The sequence below is a fragment of the Salvia hispanica genome, chromosome 5 (genome assembly GCF_029641045.1).
Source record: "Salvia hispanica isolate PSC_SH4W2 chromosome 5, Shi_PSC_v1, whole genome shotgun sequence".
Taxonomy (NCBI): Eukaryota; Viridiplantae; Streptophyta; class Magnoliopsida; order Lamiales; family Lamiaceae; genus Salvia; species Salvia hispanica.
In genome coordinates, this window is record NC_142696.1 from 47025415 (window position 1) to 47040325 (window position 14911).

The window sequence follows — 14911 nt, forward strand, 5'->3', positions numbered from 1 at the left end:
AGTCGATTACATTTCGAAAGGGACCACTCGACAAATTGATATGCTATTTTTTTCGAAAAAAGGGTTGTGATAACACCCATACATTATTTAATAATGACTCGTGTAAATTGGAATCTTGTACTACCTTAATACGAAAATTTTAGATCCGTCATCATCTAAATTAATTATGTTGATGGTATTATTAAAGAATGTTTTGACATAAGTATTCATATGACAACCTTTAAAATGACCAAAATAATTAAAGAAGAAACATGAGTAGTTATATTCTTTTTTACCGAACCCGTCTTCGGCGAAATCCGACTAATCCTGCTCGACCGAGTTTGCGGATTAAGGCCGAAAGTCTTCCAGTGGGTGGTGGGGTTCTTTTAATAACTCAACTTAATTACTTATGGATAAAAATGTTTAAAATTCATCTAAAGATTATAATTATGAATAACTAGTTATTTCGCTGAGCTTTATTGAAAGATAATCTGATTTTGTTTGGAAAATTCTATTTATTGCCCTTATTTTTGACAACAACTTTCATACTATTAAAATAAATATAAAGAAATTAATCTAATTTTGTTTGGGATTGGCTGGGCCAGCCCATTGATACAATCTGGAAACAATAACAAATAAAATAACGAATTTAATCAATGGGCCAAAAATATCGTTGAATATTGTTTTGACTCTTTTGAGTGATTTTATAGATATACTCCTAGTTTATTAAATTTTATTTGGAACTATAGAGGTAATTAAACTACATTTATTAGTGTTTTCATTATTATTATTATTATTATTATTATTATTATTATTATTTTAAATAAGGGGTGGATTGAATACAATGAGCTTAATCCCCTACCATTTTTTCACCCTTTTCATTTTTTAATATTGTTGAAATTATTGAAAATTATACTAGTCCTTATTAAGTTGATTCTACCAAATTGCAAGAGGCCAAAGAATTAATGAATGATTAAAATCGCATAAAGATAAAGAAACTTTGCTGTAAAAGACAGATTTAAGAGAAGAAGAAAAATGCGGTAGAGGTTGAATAGTACTACAAAATTCTTTTTATAGCTAGCATGATGCAATTATTTCACAGTTAATGTGACTATACATATATATATACAATTTTTTCTCTCCAAATTCTGTACTTTTCATACTACAATAAAATTGAGAGATTAAATTAAATTCGGATGGACGATGTAAATAAGATGAAAACTTAATATGTCACTTTTAAATAATATTTATACTATTAAATAATATAATTAAACATTAAACACACGAAAACAAAGGCTAGAAAGTCACCTTAACAATTGTTCTTTGCCTAACCAATTCATCTCCATGTAGAAAATTTGCCACATAAATTTGTATTTTTCTAAATTACACACTACCAAAAAGATCACCTTCATATCTCCATAAATACAAATGTTGAATCTCTTCACCAAAAACACATAAAAATAAAAATAAAAATTAGTAATTTCATTAATTGTACAATAATATTCAAACTCATAGTGTTGAACATCACTATCCACACCTGTCTCTCTCTCTCTAGAAAAAAATGATGATAGAAGAAAAAGAAAGGCAATAAAGTATGTCAAAAAGCACAAGCTATTCTATCTCCAGCCCACATGAAACCATAGTCTTTTTGTCCAAACTATCATTATAATTTCCTGCTTCCTTAACCCCAAAATCCTCCACCAATCCTCCCTCAAATCCTCACAATCCAAAACCCCATGTCTAATGATCAAAACAACATCAGTAATTCCAATCCATTCTTCGAATTCCACCATGATCATGATCATCAAGGGTTTGCATTTCCCATAGTGACAGATCAGTACAACCCTTTTATGTACAACCTCCCACAGCAGCACCACCAAAACCCTAGTGAATTTCATTTCCAAGGGTACAACACCCTTGATGCACCACCATCTCCTTGTAATAGTTTTCGGTTGACGCCTAATTCGTCGGCGTCGATTTCTTCACAGGAGGCTGGAGTTGAGGAGGATTCTTCCAAGAGTAAAAAGGAGGTTGAGATGAGAGCTTGTGAAGAAGGAGATGCTAAATCTAAGAATATTGTGTATGTTTTTCTTTAATTTTTTTTTTTTGGAAATTGATTTGGGACAGATTTAATAGTTGAGCATGTGTTAGTTACAGTTGAGGTGTGGACTTTTTTTAATATTAAAAATGGTAGGTTTGGTGATTAATATTATTATAGTATATAATTAGCTTATTTTCAAAGCAGAAGATAACATGCCAGATTCATACATAACAGTTTCCTACTTTAGTTACAAAGTATTCACACATACATACTTGATTATAATTTCCTGTTTTAGAAATATCTGAAAAATTACATCTGTTTTAGTTTAGTACTAAAAGTTATTGTAGTGAAAATGATGTGGGAGAAAAGAAGAAACCCTAGTTAGTGCAAATGGTGGATTTGTGATTTTGAAATAGCAAATATTGATGAAAACATTATGTAAAGTGTATGTGTTTGATGAATTGATTTGTCAAGATTTGGGCTTGTGTGCAGCAAGGCAAAAGAAAAGGAAGTGAAAAAGCAAAGACAAGCTCGATTTGCCTTCATGACTAAAAGTGAGGTAGATAATCTTGAAGATGGATATAGATGGAGAAAATATGGCCAGAAGGCAGTCAAAAATAGCCCTTTCCCAAGGTAATTTGGTTTGATGAAAAAGTTGTTTGGTCACTATGTGGTTAGACATAACGTGACATGTTCGTTATTTAAGAGTGAAATAATGGATTTGAGTTGATGCACTAATTGAATTATCATATATAATCCTAAGCACATTTTCTTTGATTTAGAGTGATTTGTTATGGATTCTAATGTTGTTTTGTGGTGTAAAATAAAGCAATAAATATGTGGTTTAGAGACTAAATGTGTTCTTTCTCCTGATAGAATTAGTCTTTCTCGATGAATTCTCATGTTTGGTCAGTAATTTTGGTATAGACCCAACAACTCCGAGTGGTGGCCTGAAAAGTGAGCCAGTCATGACGAACTAGGGTGCTTAGTAACCAACTTATAGTGACAGACTAAGATGTGAGATTTATAGACCAAATGAACGTGACCAATGAGGATGTCTGGTAGCCAACTCAGAGTGGTTTATAGACCATATCAACTCTCTCAACCCATAATATGTGTTATCTCACATAAGTTGTGTACCCAACAAATGTGGAATTTATAGATCAATGTGACTAGTGAGTAGCCACTTTAAAGTTGTGGGCTGTTTTTAAACCACTTGAACTCTCTTTGCTAATTAATATCCTAATATTTTGGGATGAATTCTTATATATGTTTTTATGCATGTTGCATGAGTGGTTAGTCAATTTTAACCAGACGAACATATTGTTTTGGACCAAAATATGACTAGTGATCATGTATTTGTTCAGGAGTTATTACAGATGCACTAGTCAAAAATGCATCGTGAAGAAGCGCATAGAGAGATCGTACCAAGACCCTACGGTGGTGATCACCACCTACGAGGGCCAGCACAACCACCACAGCCCCGCCGTGATACGGGGAAGCGCAGCCGCCGCCATGTTGGCCCCGTCTTTATTCTCGCCACGGCCTACGCCGGCATTTCCCACATTCCCTCAAGACATGTTATTCCCTTCAACTAATGAAAGAGGCCAAACAAGTCCTGCCGCCTTCTACACACAACTGACTGAACCCGGCCGTCGCCAGCCGCCGCCGCCGCCTGATATTCCTGATCAATATACCTTCTTAATGCCCGGCGCCGCCATGACTTCTTCTTTCTTCCACAAACCGGAGCCATGAGTATTGATTTTGAAGATTAATTGTATCCAATTAATTAAGGGATGATTTCTTTTACTAGATTCTTGAATTATTGGTGGATTTGGTGATCGATTAGGGTAAGTGAGGATATTTTAATTAATGCAATTTATTTTGACTTACATAATGTTTGTACCTATGGATATTGCACGAACAAATAGTAGTCGTGCAACATTGCAAAGTTGTACATATAATGATATAATTCAACCGATTCCATACTCGGCTCATGAGGGCACGAAAACTCCATCTGAATCCATCGAGATTTAGGTTCACTTTCGTTCTTCGTTCGACATTCATCGCAAGCGAAAGCCGTCGAATTAAACCTCCTTTGAATTACGACGTTGTCGATCACCTTCTTTACTGTTTCCGACCTCACAAATTATGTTTTCTAGGTCTGTCTTGGTAGCATAAATTAGCATCTATTTGGCTTGATAATTATGTTCTAATCTTGTTTCACAAGCTTAAATGTTTTTTTCTATATTTAAAACGACTATTTGTAAATGTCCCTTTACATACTATTTTGAATTTTCAAAATTGAAAGTGGAAAACTAACTTTGATTGATGGCCAAAGTTACACTAGTCCAATGCAGCTAGTTAGTTAATTACTACTAACATTGACACTGACAGTGACATAACAAACGTGTAGGAGAAGATGAAATAGAGGTCTATTTAATAAGTTCTTATTTTAAAATTGTTTACTTATGTTGTTGTACAGATATACATAAGATGGAGTAATTTAGTAAACTTGTTTTTATATTCTATTTTTGCCTTTTTGGCCGTATTATTGATTAGGGTGGCATAGATCTCTCACCACACTACAAACTAATAATATGCATAATTTTTATATTATTGAATGGAATTTCAATAATTATAAACTCAGATCATAACACATGGTTTGATTACTCGATTCATCAAGAGCTTGATATTGTTGACCCTTTTAATGTTACATGAATATATATGGGGACCAACTATGTACCTTTGTATATGTCATTTCTAAACACCCATACACATTTGTTGGGATTAGTCAATCATCAAGTCACATTTTTTATTTTCTTAAACTATTCATCTATATGTATTACTACTACCAATGTTTATTAAAGGAATTAAGGTCCGCAATTAGTTAGTGTAACAACTAACAAGTGAGTTTATAATTTTCAATTCTTAAAAGTTATTTCTAGAGCTAGTAATATATGAATTAATAATAGGGAAATAATAAATTAAGATAGCAAACTTGAATTAATACTGATGTGTTATTTAAATAATAGTAGTAATATAGTAGAAGTGATTCTATATTCAATCTAATATTGAAATTTGGAGTTTTAGGATTTATGTTATTTGGATAGCTAGTAATCTAATAATTAATGCCATGAAGTTAATTAGACAAGGATTGATGTATTTAGTTAGCGTGTGTAAACAGATTAGTGAGAAGTAGTGACCATACCATATTCCAAGTTAGGTAAAAGAGCTTCTCAAACAGATTATATTCAAAGTAACTTACCTACCCTATTCTTTGAACAAATCCCCCATACTTTCTACTGCTTAATCATTACTAAAATATTAATTAATACTTTCATATAGATTAATATTGGTCGATAATCTGTCTTCCACATGTTATACTTATTAAGTAATTGAATTAAATAGAATGAATATAAAGGAGAGATTGTTTTCATTGAATTAATATTGGGTAAACTTTACTATTGTGGATTAGACTAAAACCACTCATTTCATGGAAGAATCAATTTACCTTATCATCAGCCACTAAGATCGATAAACTCCATTGAATTCAGCCTCGGAGTTGCTAATTGATTCATGGTGCGACAATTTTGTCCCAATCCCGAAGGGTTCATGAGTTCATCGTCCGTACTTTAGTTTGTACGATCTCACAAGTTTCATTTCCTGAATTCGCCATTCTATAACTAAAGTTCTACAATATTTTATGAACCGTACGTTTTCTAAGTGTGTACGCTTTGACATTCAAAATCATTTGCACATGTTTGACTTCTCGAGTAGATAGCTATATCATCAAATTTCTAACATAAATTTGTATGTTTCAATCCCTTTATTTCTTTGATGTGATTAGAAATAGTATATAGTTATCACAGTTTGCAAGGTTTTGTATTTATTGAATATTGGGTACAGAGATGATACAATGTTTCCTTAATTTGAGATGAGAAAATTGAAAGGGTTTGGACACAAAATGTAACCCTATGTAGGACTTATTAGATCGGGTCCTAAGGGTGACACTTCATAATGATATGCTGTTGCAATGAGTGTTATGAATTGCATAATTACATTTATCTTTTATCTTATTGTCCTATTGAAATTTAAAAACATTGACTAGAAGAAATGTCCGAGGCTCGTGCATTGAATTGATATAGAACATAATCATTTGTCAAATTATCTCAAGGGAGTACCAAGCCTTGGAAAAAAGACCCACATTTGGTTTAATTATGTAACGACCTAACTCCTAGACTGACGGTTATTCTTACAAACCAATACAAGTCTTTTCAATGTAGAAATGTCCGAGGCTCGTGTATTGAATTGATATAGAACATAATCATTTGTCAAATTATCTCAAGGGAGTACCAAGCCTTGGAAACAGACCCACGTTTAGTTAATTATGTAACGACCTGACTCCTAGACTGGCGGTTATTCTTACAAACCAATACAAGTCTTTTCAATGTATTTTTTCCTCTCTTCTCAGCGTATTTTGGATATTAACCAAATATTGGTTGAATAAATGAAGTATATTGGCTCATTGTTGTATTTGTGTAAGGTGAAATGACTATTTTGAAGACACTTAGACAAATATTGAATTACTATACTAGTACAAGCTCAAGGGACCATTCCAATAGTGATTCATCATAACACACTATCCTCAAATACCTTTTTTGTGTTACATTAATATTGTGATCATAAAAATACTTTTAGCAAAAAAGCTCATAATTAAAAAGGTACGTAATATTCAATTATCACAAAACGGTGTGTCTTTTTTGTAGGGTTATTTTGCTATCACAAGTTGGTATTTTCCGCGGGGACTTAATGAAATGATTGATCTATTGATTAAACAACAAAGCAAATTCTATTTCATTTTGAATCGACAAGCCATTTTTTTCAAGAAAAAGGGAAAAATAGAAAATGGTAAGATGAATATCAAATCAATAGGCCTAGGTGTTATGAGAAGTCTCCACTTCAAAATGTGGTCCAAAAGGGTAAGTATATTTCAGTGATGAAATTAGATTTCAAGATAGATACAAGCCCCACTATATAGGAATTCAACCTAAACATATTTGATTGATTTGAAATAAAAGGCATAAATAGGCAAAACCCCACACATTTGTGCATTGAATCTAATCTCTTCTTCTCTTTTCAATCTTTTCCACTATTATTTTACTTTCAATTATATTTCTTTGACAATTGAAAACATATTAAAAAGGGAGACATCAATAGGGGTCAATCTTCTAATGATTTCCATTATTTTGCATGCCTTGTAACGATATTTAATTCGTTGCCTATGGAAGCAAGACTTTTTTCTTCCTATAAAAATGCTGAGTATATAATCTTTGACCACTGTTTTGGGAATTAATTGAATAAAGCCTACACGAGGGGAGTATATTATAAGCTACTATTAATTTTTACTGAAATGCCTATTTAATCTAAAATCTGAAAATAATTACTAATATACTTAGGTAAAAACACGAGGTTCACGTCATCGAATAAATTGAGGTAATTTTGTGTAATAGTGTTGTGGATTAGTTGTCAATGAGCACATACTCGTTATCAGCATTGAAGATCATATGTTTTTTTTTAGTTCATAACTTCATATTTACATAAATTGTTTAATTGCGTGATGACATGAACATGATAATTTCCGATCTTCAACGCTAAACGAGTTGTACTCGTTAGCAATTAATCAACAACAATGGTATAATAATAATTGCAGTTTATAATAGATGATTTTTAAGGCTAATATAGAGGATGAACTTAATGTTTCTCAAAATATATTGAAATCAAGGTTCATGTATTTGGGCTATCAAAACCTTCTTAATTATTTTATTTATAAGGGAAATCAATAAGCCCATTAAGCTAATTTGGGTTGGGCCATGGGGAAAATTAACTAACACTAAACCCTAAAATTATAAAAATGGTAAATATACAAATATCCTATTTTAAAGAGTATACACTTTGATAGTGGCCCAAGGGTGAGGATTTGAAAAATGATACTCTTTCGTCCCACAATAATTATCACTCATATTATGATACGAGTTTTAAAAAATGTAAAGAAAAATTTGTTGAAAAAGTTAGTGAATATGTGATCCACTTTTTTATATTAATTTTATAATAAAATACTCCCTCCGTCCAGCAATAGAAGTCCCATTTTTCCGTTTTGGGACGTCCGAGAACAGGAGTCCCGGTTCTACTTACCATATTTGGACAATTTAATTACTCTCCCCCTTCTCACTAATTTACACAATTGCCATAAAAAAACACCCCCCACCCAACTTTAATTTCACTCTCTCACCCTCATTCTCTCCCTCATTCTCTCTCACTCTCGTCTCACTATCCCAATCGCCGCCGCCGCCTCCTCCTCCCAATCGCCACCGTCGCCGCCGCCTACTCCTCCTCCTCCCAATCGCCTCCGCCGCCGCCGCCTCCTCCTCTTCCCCAGTACACTCTGAAACCCTAACCCCCTTCTATGGGTTAAGATTCGGATTTCGGATGGAAAATTCCAGATCTGAAAGCTATGCCATGGATGGTAGTTGATTTGAAATTTTGGTTCAGATTTGGAGCAGATTTCCACTCATTTTGCTAGTAATGGAAGACATTTTGTTTAAGTTGAGGGTTTTTCTAAATTCAATTTTTAATTTATGTCCATGAATATATTGGCAGCTTGAAATTAAAAATTTCATTATGTGTTGGGTTCATTGAAATGGTATGCAATGCAGAAAAAAAATAAAAATTGGCAGCTTCTTTTTCAATCTTGAATGCAAGATGAAGCAAAAATGTTTAACACAATTGAGTTGGGTTTCAAATTCCACTATCACACACCATTTATTACACACTCCAAAACTTTCTTAAAACCCGTGCCTTGGAGAAATGAGACTACTATTGTTGGACGGAGGGAGTATGAATTAGAGAATTATGAGACCTACTTACCATAAACACTCATAACACTCATAACGAGCTAATGAATCACCTTCGTTTTACCATTGAATCTCCCAATCAAATTCGTCATAACACTCATAACGATCAACTTTACGAAGATCCCATTGTATTCCCGAAGCTCGTAGCATTGGCCCCGATAAACCCCAATTTAGTGCTTCTTCTCCACCAATAATACCTACGCCTTCAACTCGTTCTAAAAAAATAGGATTTCGTGTAATAAGCTTTTGATATTCAGCAACCCCAGTTAAAAAATAATCGCAAAAATCCAAACATTTATCTACCCAGCCATAAGGTAGATCAGCAGCAACTCCTCCGATACGAAAATAATTATGCATCATGCGCATACCGGTAGCAGCTTCAAATAGGTCATACATTAATTCTCGTTCTCGAAAAATATAGAAAAAGGGGGTCTGTGCCCCAATATCTGCCATAAAAGGACCAAGCCATAACAAATGGGAAGCGATACGACTCAACTCCAGCATAATAGCTCTAATATAGCTAGCCCTTTTAGGTACTTGAATATTGCCTAGCTGTTCGGGTCCATTTACGGTTATTGCTTTTGTAAACATGGTAGCTAAATAATCCCAACGTGTTACATAAGGCAAATATTGTATAATTGTTCGATTTTCCGCAATTTTCTCCATTCCTCTATGTAAATAACCTAATATAGGTTCACAGTCAATAACATCTTCACCGTCGAGAGTAACGATCAGTCGAAGAACACCATGCATTGATGGGTGGTGAGGCCCCATATTCACTATCATAAGGTCGTTTCTTGGAATTGGTGTAATAAAATGTGACTATTATTGTGGAACAGACCGAAGTGGAAAAGAATGACAATTATTATAGGACGGATCAAAATAACAATTATTGTAGGATAGAGGGAGTAAAACAATTTAAAATTTTTAATATTCAAATTCAGTCACACTATCAAATTTTAAAATTTAATAATCATATTTTGATTTAGGTGGATTCAATTTTCGATTTTCCAATTCAATTTGGTTTGGATTAAAAAAAAAACTGAAAATTAAAAGTTAATCCGAATTATTGAAAATAAAAATTCAAAATTGTATAATTTGAGCTTCGTTGAAAGGAGATGATACTGGATTGCGGAGCAGTGGCGCTTCAATGGCGGCCGCGTCGGAGCATTAAGACCCTCTGTAATTCGGCTTCTCCGTCTCTTACGGCGGACCAGCTCCGCCAACAGCTCGATACTCTTCACAAGGAGGCACACACCACAAGGATCAAAGGTCAATTTTTTCCCCAAAATTATTTCAGTAAATCGCATTTCCGTTTCAATTCATTTTTAAATTGGCTATATATTGGGCATTTAGGTTGCTTTTGCATCAAATTGGCGTTGTAGCAAGCTTAGGATTTCCTTTAATTTTTGTCGAAACATCCTTAATTTGTGAAGGAACCTTCCATTGGATCACTAGGGCTTTAGCACTCCTTGATTGGGCTAGCTTAAAAGAGAGAGTGCAGGGGTTAGGGTTTAGGTAGCCAAGATTGAAACTTTGAGATAGGAAAAACACACTACTATTAGTTTTCTGGTATGTATAGCTTTCTCTGTGGAAACATTGAGTTAGTTTGTATTGCAGCGAGTAATGCAAGGCTGAGACTCATTCGGTTATCGGAAGCAGTTGAGAAGATTAGACGGCAAGCAGCGGTTAGTGTTCAGACCGGAAAGGAAAATGAAGCAAGGGAGTTGCTTTTTCAAAAGAAGAAAATCATGCAAGCCATGGAGAAGTTGAAGACTCGTATCGAATTGTTTGATCAGTTTTCTGTGAAACTGAATGAGGTATAGCTTCATATCTGCATTTGGGGGTGACTCCACTAGTGGAACGAATACGTAAGTCTGAAACCTACGGATCAAACAGGGGTGGAAAATGCTTTTGTTGATCCCTCTTGAATAGAAATCATTTACCAAGAAAATTGGGAACGTGGTTGAATATTTCGGCTGAATCAGATGTAATTCCAAGTAACATAGCTCTGATAGATTGTTTAGGCATCTTGCATGTAGGGTGTGCGTGGGACTGAAACTTTATTTCCATTGGAAAGTAAAATATGTCGGAAACAAGTGCATGGTGTTGGTAGTGATGGATATATTTATTTACTTACTTGTTTAACCATCAACATTCTTGATTGATAGAAAATATGCATGTAAAGTTGATTGTGGAAACTTGTTAGAAGCTCGTAACTAATTTTATCCGCAACCTGCTATGATTGAGTTGCTAAAGCTCCTTGCACCTAGTGCAGTTTCAGTCATAAAAAGGTTTTGCTATGATTCAGAAGATTAATTGTCGCAAAATGCACAACCATATCTGTCTCTTTTAGCTTAGTTTTTTTATGTTTATTCTGGATTGATGGAGTAGTTTTCTTTCTCATATTCAGCTTGGTCTAAAGAAAAAGATTAAGTTTCAGGCAATCTCCATGAAGGAAAGTCTACTTATTGGGAATATGACTCTGGACCTTGAGGTTAGTGAGTCGGAACCCTCTAGTCCCGTTCGAATTGTATCACCGACAGAGGAAAACATTACAGACGACGACCTGCAATTGGATTCGGATAACATGGAATTCGAAGAAGATCAGGAAATGCAAGTTTCATCCGAGAATCAAAGAACCACCCACAGTGAAAATGGCTGTAACAGCCTCGAAGATCCTGTCAGTGAAAAAATGTTAAATGACGCTGACGATGTCCGGGATCCAAGGAAATCCTCAACTTATGAGGACTTCGTGACACACATAGATCAACAGCTCAACAAAATCCAAGAAGAGCTTGAAACATTTGTAAGGGTTTCAAACTTGTTTCTGGAAAGCAAAGAAAGGCCAGAGTATTCGAAGGTACAACATGCAACGGAAATTCTCGAGGGCGTTTATCATATAAGAGAAAGGTAACTATAGCTCAAGACCTCCATATTTTCATTGGATCCTTTTTCAAAAAAAATTTAACCTGTGTGTATGACAGGATTGCCATTATCAAGCAAACAAAATGAGCTCTAGGTCAAATTGCCATTTTGATGGTCTCTTTTGTTTCACAAAATGACATGATGAAGGTAAGTTGCCTCTTCTTTTCTTAGCTATTTTCTTTTCATTTTTGGTAACACTCTTTGTATTGTTTTAAGGATAATTGGAGATAAATTATGTTGTATAGAGTGATTTGTGATCTCCAATATTTGATTCCAACTTGTAAAGAATAAGTTATTCATGACTTGCAAATTTTGATTATCTTATCTATCATAGAAGTAATACACATCGATTTGAAAATTAAATTTGCTCCTTAGTTGTTTGATGTCTTCCTCCATTTCCGTCTCCTATAGTAGATTCCGGTGAACCGATCTACAACTTGTCCTTCATCACTTCCTTCCGGTGTGTCTTCGGGCACTTCCACTATCTTTTCCTTTCCCTTTCCCGATATGATCCCCGATGAAGATGACACAGTACCGACCTCTTGCAACGACTCCCCACGCTTCTGCAGTTCCGTCACAAGGTCAACGACGTTGCACTTGACTTTTGACATCATGCACGTCTTAAACTCGTGAAAACTGTCCGGTAACGAGTTGAGAATGATATCCACCTGAGAAGTCGGGTCAATCGACCCTCCCAATATCTTAAACTCTTCCAACGAGGCCACCATTCCCCGTACATGATCATGTACGGATGAACCATCCTCGAATCTAGAGTTCGTTATCCGAAAAATCGCCAATGATCTCAAAGGTCGATTTTGTGGCTCAAACGTATCCGCGATACTATTCACTATATCCGACGCCGTCGGATAAGTATCGTAGAGACATCGGAATTCCGGTGACAGAGAGAATAGAACAATATTTATTGCCATGTTATTAGCAAAACACCATGTGTTGAATTTGTTGGTGGTGTCCTCATAAGGACATGGATTTGTTAGCACAAAACCAACTCCTTCACAATCGAGAACGAATTCTAGAGTTTTTCTCCAATTAAAATAATTTGATGAAGTCAGTTGATTCTCAGCTAGGAGTTCAGCAAGTGAATACATTGTAAATAGAGGCTAAGAAGAAGAAAAAAATGGGGAGGAAAAAATACTCAAAACTTGAGAAATTTTTTTTACTATAAGAAACCAATTTTCACCTCAAAATACATCCTTTTGTAAGCCAAAATGAAGTCTTTAAAATCTGATTGTAAAACATCATCAAGATAATATTGCTTCATAATATAATATGATTCATAATTTAAAAATTACATTAATATTTCAAATTAAATATTATTGAATTATGATTCATAATTAATTTAAAATCAAATTAAGATTCTTTAAATTAATTTTTAATCTATAATATTATTATTGTTGGACAAAATAATACTACCTCCCGTCCACCAAAATTTGTCTCAGTTTGACCCGACACGGGTTTTAAGAAATGGAATGGAAAGTGAGTTGAAAAGGTTAGTGGACTGTGGGTCCTACTTTTATATATTAGTTTTATAATAAAATGTGAGTAAGAATGACTTAATGGAATATGAGGTCCACTACCAAAAATGGTAAAAGTGAAATAGGACAAATTTTTGGGGACTGACGAAATTGGAAAAATTGGACAAATTTTGATGGACGGGCTTGGTATTAAACACTTAAATATGGAAAAAAAAAAAAAGAATCTCTAACAAAAGGTGATATAAGAATTCTAGAAAGTAGAACACCTTTTCTTATTTTTAGAATTCTGATAACCACCTTCTTGGTTTAATTAACAAAACAAACAAGCATCAAAATTTAAAAAATTTAAGAACGAAATTACTTTACCAAGCACAATCCTTGAAATAGTAGTATATATTACAAAGAGCTAGTGTTGGAACAAATACTTATTTACGTATAAAAATCATGCAATTTTAAAAGACCACCCAACTCAAAATAAAGCGATAGCTTTTATTTATTCATTTCATTTGCTGCCCACAATTTTTAAAAAAGGTGCCAAATTAAATATCCATTCGACTTCAACATATTGTGTAAGTTCATTTCTAACTTATCTCCAATTAGTAGAAATGCTTCCCTTGAATGTGATCTTCGGCATGTAGACGTAGCCAATTGAGCATCGAGCATGATAACCATATCGTATGTCACATGTTGTTAGAACCCCTACGAAAAGAAAAGATATATTGAGAATGTATATTTGTCATTATTTAAAAATTAAAATATTTTCTTAAAAGTCGTACTTTCCAAAAGAAAAGGTAAATGATAAACAATTATTAATTGTCATATTTATCTTGTGTTGAATAACACAAGATTAGAAAAGGAATAACTCTCAAATACACATTACATTGCGTGTTGAAGATTTTTTTATTAAGAAAAGACAAATATGACAATTATTTATCTTTGTCTTTTTATTACCTCTTCTTTTAAAGTTGCTCTTATAGTTATAATTACAAATAAGGGATAATATAGGATTAATTTATTAAAGGAGTTTGTTTAATTATTATATACATATTTAGTTACATGATGTGTGTAATTATACTTGGTGTGCCTTAATTTGTACCAATATACATAAAGGATTAATTAATTAAAGAGATCGATTCTTATATAAATATTTAGTTAGTCTCGACATCTTCAATTAACAAATAGATCAATTTATTTACTCTAAACCATAAATATTGCGATCCTTTTTAAAAGTTGGGGAATACGATGAGAGAAAATTTAAATTTTGCAAATTCACTACCAGTATGGGCATTACTCAGTTCTATATTTGTCGTTTATAAAAATATTTGTAGGGACGTATTCAAATCCTTTTCATATTTTTTGTCATTTTTCCTTTTTAATCATAGTTCCACGATTTTGTCATTTGACCGTTAAATTAATGTCACGTGTCATTTAATAATGCACATTTTCATTCTAATAATGCACAGCGGCTAATAATGCAACATTATAGACTAATAATGCACATTTTCATTCTAATAATGCAACATTATAGACTAATAATGCATTGATAACAACCATCC

General features: G+C 33.6%; 3 protein-coding genes across 4 annotated transcripts; 2 read left to right on the forward strand and 1 right to left on the reverse strand.

The window, feature by feature from the left end:
* Positions 1-1612: 1612 nt before the first annotated feature.
* Positions 1613-3917, forward strand: LOC125190984 (WRKY transcription factor 28-like). Its single transcript, XM_048088427.2, has 3 exons — positions 1613-2059; positions 2513-2653; positions 3388-3917. The coding sequence occupies exons 1-3, from the start codon at positions 1716-1718 to the stop codon at positions 3773-3775; spliced, it is 873 nt and encodes a 290-aa protein (XP_047944384.1). The 5' UTR covers positions 1613-1715; the 3' UTR covers positions 3776-3917.
* Positions 3918-10027: 6110 nt separating this feature from the next.
* LOC125188241 (forkhead-associated domain protein) lies at positions 10028-12202 on the forward strand. 2 transcript variants are annotated; one of them, XM_089058495.1, is made up of 4 exons: positions 10028-10206; positions 10555-10754; positions 11348-11847; positions 11922-12202. In XM_089058495.1, exons 1-4 carry the CDS (start codon positions 10053-10055, stop codon positions 11947-11949), a joined length of 882 nt encoding a protein of 293 aa, XP_088914621.1. In that variant the 5' UTR covers positions 10028-10052; the 3' UTR covers positions 11950-12202. The 2 variants fall into 2 exon arrangements, with proteins under 2 accessions (XP_088914621.1, XP_088914622.1); XM_089058496.1 differs by having other exon boundaries at positions 10032-10206; positions 11378-11847.
* A 31-nt stretch (positions 12203-12233) lies between these two features.
* On the reverse strand, positions 12234-12791 carry LOC125188240 (uncharacterized). Its single transcript, XM_048085002.1, has one exon. The coding sequence runs from the start codon at positions 12789-12791 to the stop codon at positions 12234-12236; it is 558 nt and encodes a 185-aa protein (XP_047940959.1).
* Positions 12792-14911: the final 2120 nt, after the last annotated feature.

What these genes read in the sequence shown, in the direction of transcription:
- LOC125188240 (XM_048085002.1), bottom strand. Translation starts at nt 12,791, where the DNA reads ATGGCAATAAATATTGTTCTATTCTCTCTGTCACCGGAATTCCGATGT.
- LOC125190984 (XM_048088427.2), top strand. Translation starts at nt 1,716, where the DNA reads ATGTCTAATGATCAAAACAACATCAGTAATTCCAATCCATTCTTCGAA. An exon ending in GCTAAATCTAAGAATATTGT is followed by an intron (nt 2,060 to 2,512) that starts GTATGTTTTTCT and finishes GCTTGTGTGCAG; the next exon opens with CAAGGCAAAAGAAAAGGAAG. An exon ending in AAAAATAGCCCTTTCCCAAG is followed by an intron (nt 2,654 to 3,387) that starts GTAATTTGGTTT and finishes GTATTTGTTCAG; the next exon opens with GAGTTATTACAGATGCACTA.
- LOC125188241 (XM_089058495.1), top strand. Translation starts at nt 10,053, where the DNA reads ATGATACTGGATTGCGGAGCAGTGGCGCTTCAATGGCGGCCGCGTCGG. An exon ending in TTTCTGTGAAACTGAATGAG is followed by an intron (nt 10,755 to 11,347) that starts GTATAGCTTCAT and finishes TCTCATATTCAG; the next exon opens with CTTGGTCTAAAGAAAAAGAT. An exon ending in GTTTATCATATAAGAGAAAG is followed by an intron (nt 11,848 to 11,921) that starts GTAACTATAGCT and finishes TGTGTATGACAG; the next exon opens with GATTGCCATTATCAAGCAAA.